The sequence below is a fragment of the Musca autumnalis genome, unplaced genomic scaffold (genome assembly GCF_047663935.1).
Source record: "Musca autumnalis isolate F117 unplaced genomic scaffold, ASM4766393v1 scaffold_1, whole genome shotgun sequence".
Classification (NCBI taxonomy): Eukaryota; Metazoa; Arthropoda; class Insecta; order Diptera; family Muscidae; genus Musca; species Musca autumnalis.
Window position 1 is genome coordinate 136,068,360 of NW_027411644.1, and position 6,710 is coordinate 136,075,069.

The window sequence follows — 6,710 nt, forward strand, 5'->3', positions numbered from 1 at the left end:
ATAAGATCCAGCGTGTATAATCATGTATATAATAACCTGGATAATGACTACATTATATTTTTTCCTGGGAAATTTTTATTTTTGTGAAGACAAGACATGCATAGTTGTCGGTTTCCTTAAGTTGGTTTTATATACATATTCTTAAATATTATATATTTTATAGAATAAAAATAAAGCAATACACAGATTTGATAAGATTTCAAAAGTTTATATCTTGGGGGGCAACGGCGGCTTTCTTCTTTCTAGCTTCACGTGTTCTATAGTGTTTTAGCGCGGTTGGCAGCAGCTTTAGTACTAGCAACAGCAAAGTGGTTCTTAGCCAATTCCTTCTTCAAAGTGGAACTATATTTGCAAGAAAACCTTCATCTTCTTCTTCTTTGTGGTATTCGGTGTGAGGTCCACGGAAGTCGCGTATGGTGCCATGACCAACACGATATTGTTGGGATTTGTACACCTTTTGGATGTCAGTCCTGATCTTCAAGCGCCTGAGGAAAACAGCCTTTTTCGTCTTTTGCAACTTTTTACAAAGGAAATTCATACACGCCATCAATTAAATAGGCAGATAGCAAATCGTAGCTGCGTTGGGTATATTGACCTTTCTGTTCCAACTGCGAAAAGTCTTAGTAGAAGCGGCCATCACGGCACGTGTTACCAAAAGCACCTGACCGGAGCGATGAATACCGCCACCACAGACACGAGGAATGCATGCAACAGCGCTACTAATGTCCCATGATTCGACAGAGATTTGGTGGCCTGTAACAAACAGCATACATTCAATATCAAAATATAAACCCATTCATCTTCGCTCCAAACATTTACTTACCGGCTTTTTCATTGGCAGCCATAAGGTTAAAGCTAGCTACCGTGTGCGTGTGGGGATATCGTTGCCGAGAATAGAAACGAATAGAAACCTTGAACACTGCAGGCAATTAAATTCTATTTTCCGTGATTTGTCTTTTCCTTCCACGAAAAATAATGCAATAACATTCAAGTTAGAACTCTTTGTACGTTGAAAGGACCGAGAAACCTAAAAATACGAACTTATTTTATTCTCCAACCACAGAAACGTTCGCTATGGACCAATAGAATACCGAAAAACTAAACGTTTCACACATTCTCGCGAAATATTAAAATATTTATTCCAATAAAAATATAAATAAGACGTAAACAAACAATATGTTGTTTTGTTGTAATTGACATACAATAACAACAACTTTCATATTGTTTCGAATATATGGTTGTATTTGGCAGCTCAAGGACGGTTTTTTCAAATGAGATTACCTTCTTTTTCTGCCATGCATAGAAGTCTTGAGTGTCACAAGGTGGCATTTAATACAAATTTCCGACATATCATAAGTAGCTGAGCTGTGAAATACTGACGGATTTGTAACATCGCCTCTAGCGCTATTTCAAGTAATTTGAGCTTTTCGATTTTTTAAAATTCCAAATAAATTGTCCTTTGTCGTTTGATAATTGACTCTGACGAACTTAAACATTTGTTTGGCTTCCAATTTTTATTTTTTCTCTTGCTCATCTTCTGTTGCAGTAAAGAAGACGGATTCAAATGTACTGATTAGATTATATTAAATTTATTTTGTTTTCTTTGTTTTACAATTCAATTATATATAGCATTTCCAGATTAAATGAAACCTTTTCCAATTTAAATGAAATCTTTTCCAAATTAAACGAAACCTTTTCCAAATTAAATGAAACCTTTTCCAACGGAAATGTACCCTTTTCCAATTGAAATGAAACCTTTTCAATTTGAAATGAAACTTTTTCCAAATTAAATGAAACCTTTATTTTTTTATTATAATCAACAATAAACTGATATTGATTTTTATTGTTTTAAAATAAAATAATAATATCAATTGATGTTATTATAACAAATATAGTTATATAGGAATGAGTTTGTGAATAAGCGTTACAAGCATCATTGTTTTTTTATTTTTATTTTTTGTTTTTTTTTTAGTTATTATTTCATAGTTTTTACTTCAGTCTTAACAATAAAAAAACCTTCAAAATGAAATACGGAAATTGAAAATTATTTTAAAAACAGCCTCAGTCGAAATAGAACGAGCCTAAAATGTCGGAGTTAAAAAAAACAGGCTCGGTATTTTCCAAAATGGATACTTCAACAAAGGGAACATTTAATATTTATAGAAGATAGTGGATTTAATCTTCAGATTGTGCTGCCTACTTTATAAGATCGATATGTAACTGTAATGGCAGTAAATAAAATCGGGGGTTTTGTGTACCGTAATATAATTTCAAGTTTAATTGTGAATGCAGACAAATTCAAACAATTTATAGAAGGTATTTTGGGGAAGATTACACCAGACTTAGAATTAGAAAACTCGTTTCTGATAATTGATAATCAGTAAATTCGTAAAAGGAATGACATAAGAACTTTATTAGAATTAAACAAATATCAACTTAAATTCGTGCAGCCATATTCCCAAAGTTCAACGGATTTAGAATGCATTTTCAAAAATAAAATACTGCGCTACAACTGAACTTCGCTATCCTTCACTGAGGCGATAGAGCGCAGCATTCAACAGAAAAATCAGGAAGATTGTTCGAACTGGCCATTGTATTGAAAGTTTTCCGAGCAGAAAACTGAAGGGACTGACTATGTAAGAAAATTATGTAACATAGTCAATTGATATATTTCTCATTTCCAGATCGATTTAAACAAAACCATAAAGAATTTCAGTTTTTGTTTTTCGTTTATTGATAAAAATAAAGTTAAGATTATGAAATAAGAGCTCAAAAAGAGTCGAAAAAAACAATGATACCTGTAGTGAGATTCTGTAACACATTGTTGTCCTTACCGACAAAAGTCGTTAAAATTAAAATGCCCATAATTTCGGTAATTAACGATTTTTTCGGCAAGTTAACGATGAATAAAAAGTAGTCGCTAACCTTTACCGATAGCAACAGTGATGCCAACATTTATTGAAAATTTTCAATAATAATTTTGCGATTTAATTTTACCGATTTTTGTCGGTAAAGGTAAAATGAGTTCCAAAATCACACAACTGTAAGGTTTATTACCGAAAAACATACATATATAACTATATTTGTTTTAAATACATAAATGTATGTTAGCGTTTTAATTTAAAACAATAAAAATCAATATTAGTTTCAAGTTCTTATAATAAAAAATAATGGTTTCATTGGATTTGGGAAAAGATTCATTTCAAATGGAAAAGGTTTCATTTCAATTGGAAAAGGTTTCACTTCATCTGGAAAAGGTTTCATTTCCGTTGAAAAAGGTTTCATTTAATTTGGAAAAGGTTTCGTTTAATTTGGAAAAGGTTTCATTTAATTTGGAAAAGGTTTCATTTAATCTGGAAATACTATATATGATTTTCATCTAAGGACAACAAAATAAAATTTATATACATATTTTGACAATAACTTAAATGTTTTCTTTCAAATTCCATTTTTTAAAATCCGTTAATTTTATTTTACATGATTAGTTTCTCCTTCATTTAAAAAAGTTGTTGAATTATACAGTTTCTATACTTTAGAGCACTTCTAACATAGTTGTATAATTTTTCCCAACTACCGTCTACATATCCATTTAGAATGTTAATCAACTCTGTTTCTTCTAAATATTTTCTACCCAAAAAAGCTCTTCTGATCTCGCATAAGATGGGACATTTGGCAATGAAATGTTGCATGTTTTTTACATCTCTAGTGTTACATAATGTGCATTGCTTTATGTCGTTTTCTCCATACTTGTTTCCATTTAGGGGGAGTATATCGGCTCTGGTTTTCATTATAATTGAAATTTTGTCTAAATTCCAAATATTTATCATATAGTCTGTTCCAACACTTGGATTCAGAAAACGGTAAAATCTATTTTCAGTTGCATGCGCCTTTTCTATTTTCTCCATATAACTTATCCTGTTGAGCGTATCTAACATTGAATTCATTAATGTAATCCATACATGCGACGTAATGCACGTATTTGCTGTGGAAATATATACGCTTTCAGCAAGTGTGTCTATGGCTTTTGCCCAAAAAATTCTTTTTTCCCATATTTTTAAGGAGAGTATGTGTGGCAGCCTCTGGTTTTTATATTTATACACTGCACTGGAAATATAATCCAAATAAAGTTTCAAGGTGTAGAAGTGGTTATCAGGTACATCAGTTTCTAATGACAATATATAACTTGGAATAGCATCCGGTAGTTTTAAAATCCTCTTGGGAAAATACCGTTGTAGTTTTTCCACCTCTTCAAACCAGCCATAACCCCATATTTGTGCCGCGTATGACTGTGTGGTTCTACAAACGCTCTGAAAAATCTTCCATTTCGCTACCAAGGATATCTGAGGCCTAGGTAAATGTTGTTTCCAAGTGGCATTAATACAGGTCTTTGATTTGATTATTCTATTTTCTACATGCTTGGAGAAAGTCATTTTTTGTGTTATATTGACGCCTAAGTAACAGTATTCGTTCACAATTTCAATTTCTTGACTGTGATATTGCCAGCTCTCATCCGATGATAATCGACCTCCATTTCGGAATATCATTATTTTTGATTTTGTTAAATTAACCACCATATTCCATTGTTGACAGTAATTTTCCAGCCTTCTTATCATGCGTTGTAGAACCTTTTTATCATCAGCTGAAATCACGATGTCATCCGCATATAATAGAACACGAATATTAAGCTCATTAATATTGAGACCTCCTTCTATGTAATCGTGTAGATCATTTAAGTAAAGAGTGAACAACAATGGCGATAGCAAACATTCTTTTCCAGTCCATACCACAGACTTCGTGTTCCTATATATATTTTCCAACAAATCTACAATTTTTGTCGACATTCCCATATAGTGAAGTTTGTATATTAACAGACGTCTAGAGACTGTATCAAAAGCGGCTGAGAAATCAACAAATAATGCGTAGACTTTCTTTCTTTCCGAAAGCTTAAGTTGAACAATTGATGAGAGATTATATATGTTATCCACTGTTGAATATCCAGATCTGAAGCCTGCTTGGAATTCATTCAATATATTATTATCGTCTACCCATTCCTTTATACGTTTGTTCAGAATCCCCATAAAAATTTTAGCAGATGAATTCATTAGAGAAATCCCTCTATAGTTAGTTGCCACATTATAATCTCCCATTCTTATGTATAGGGAAAATTACTGATTCTTCCATTATTTGATCAATGTTTCCATTGTTGAGTATTTCATTACATTGAAACGCCAATTCATCCAGAAATTCTTGCGATGCATTCATCAGAAATTCATATGGCACCCTATCCATTCCTGGGGCCTTATTCTCCTTTGTGAGCTTTAATATTCCTTTTATTTTTGCGACATCTATTTCTCTATCTAATAAAGGATCGGTTCTATAGAAAACTGCGTAATGGATATCACTAGCAAACTGTTGATGGTTTAATAGTTTATTGAAATGCGATCTGAAATCATAGGCAGACAAATTGGTTCCAATCATTAAGTTTTGCCCTCTAATCTGCTTTGCAATTTTCCACCATTCTTTTGAGTCGGTAGAGTTTGAAAGCTTTGCCTCTAACTCTCTCACATATTCATTTTTCTGTTCTTTACATATGTTCTTATAAGTATGAACAGCTTCCAAGTAGATTTCTTTATCGTTTTTTGAATCCGAAGTTCTAAAAATATTTAGTAGTTTAAATGATTCTCTACGAGCTCTTTCATGCCTGCTGTTAAACCAGTGGGTTTTATATGCCTTTGGGGGCCACCGTGGTGCAATGGTTAGCACGTCCGCATTGCACTCAGAAGGTCTGCGGTTCGAATCCCAGGCCAAGCAACATCAAATTTTCAACGGTGGCAAAATTCCCCCTCAGTAATGCTTGGCGACATTTCCTGAGTATTTAAGCCATGAAAAACTTCTCTACAAGTGGTGTCGTAAGACACGCCGTTCGGACTCGGCAATAAAAAGTAGGTCCCATATCATTGAGCCAATATGAATCGGCGTGCACTCATTGATATGAGAGAAGTCTCCCTTGTCCCATCTGGGATGTTTGTGGAACAATTATATATGTTTGTTATCCGCATTTGTTTTGATAGCAGAATTATAAATAATACAGGATAAATCCTTCAAATAATTAATTTCTCCATTGCTTTTAGCCATACGTAGATTTCGGTTTAACACTTCCTCAAATCTTGCAGTCTGTCTTCCCCACTGCAATTTTGGGAGTAGGCTAAAAGTTTTAGTGTCACTTGTAGTTTGTGCTGTTTCGATCTCTATTCTCATTGGCAAATGATCCGACCAAATTTTTTCCTCAATTTCAAATTTTCTAACCATTTTTAGACCTTCATATGTTACTGCAGCGATATCGTTAACAGAATTTCCCTGTGTGTTTACGAAGGTATAGTGTCCAATAGTTCTGCCATTAAGAATTATCAAACCGTTGTCATCACAAAATTCCATAAAACATTTTCCCTTTGAATTAACCACAGAATCCATTGAAAGTCTGTTTTCTCTACCAGCCGTAAATTCCTTTTGCAAAGAACTATCTAAATTTTGTTGCAGATTTCCTATGCGTACATTCATGTCTCCAGCTAGTACTATAATGCTTTCTGTTAAGTTTTTGATGTACTCTTTTACCACAGAAAATTCGCAAAACCAATTATCTCCTCTTATATAAACTGGGATGAATAAAACACTTGTTTTCGATGTATTGATCTAGATTGTACTTATATTGT

The 6,710-nt window shown here is 33.1% G+C and overlaps 1 protein-coding gene across 1 annotated transcript; it reads right to left on the bottom strand.

Moving 5' to 3' along the window:
* Positions 1 to 389: 389 nt before the first annotated feature.
* Positions 390 to 1,076, bottom strand: LOC141390842 (large ribosomal subunit protein uL4-like). The gene is made up of 2 exons (XM_073963792.1): positions 824 to 1,076; positions 390 to 753 (listed from the first exon to the last, which is right to left on the bottom strand). The coding sequence occupies exons 1-2, from the start codon at positions 843 to 845 to the stop codon at positions 551 to 553; spliced, it is 225 nt and encodes a 74-aa protein (XP_073819893.1). The 5' UTR covers positions 846 to 1,076; the 3' UTR covers positions 390 to 550.
* Positions 1,077 to 6,710: the final 5,634 nt, after the last annotated feature.

What these genes read in the sequence shown, in the direction of transcription:
- LOC141390842 (XM_073963792.1), bottom strand. Translation starts at nt 845, where the DNA reads ATGGCTGCCAATGAAAAAGCCG. An exon ending in GGCTGCCAATGAAAAAGCCG is followed by an intron (nt 754 to 823) that starts GTAAGTAAATGT and finishes TGTTTGTTACAG; the next exon opens with GCCACCAAATCTCTGTCGAA.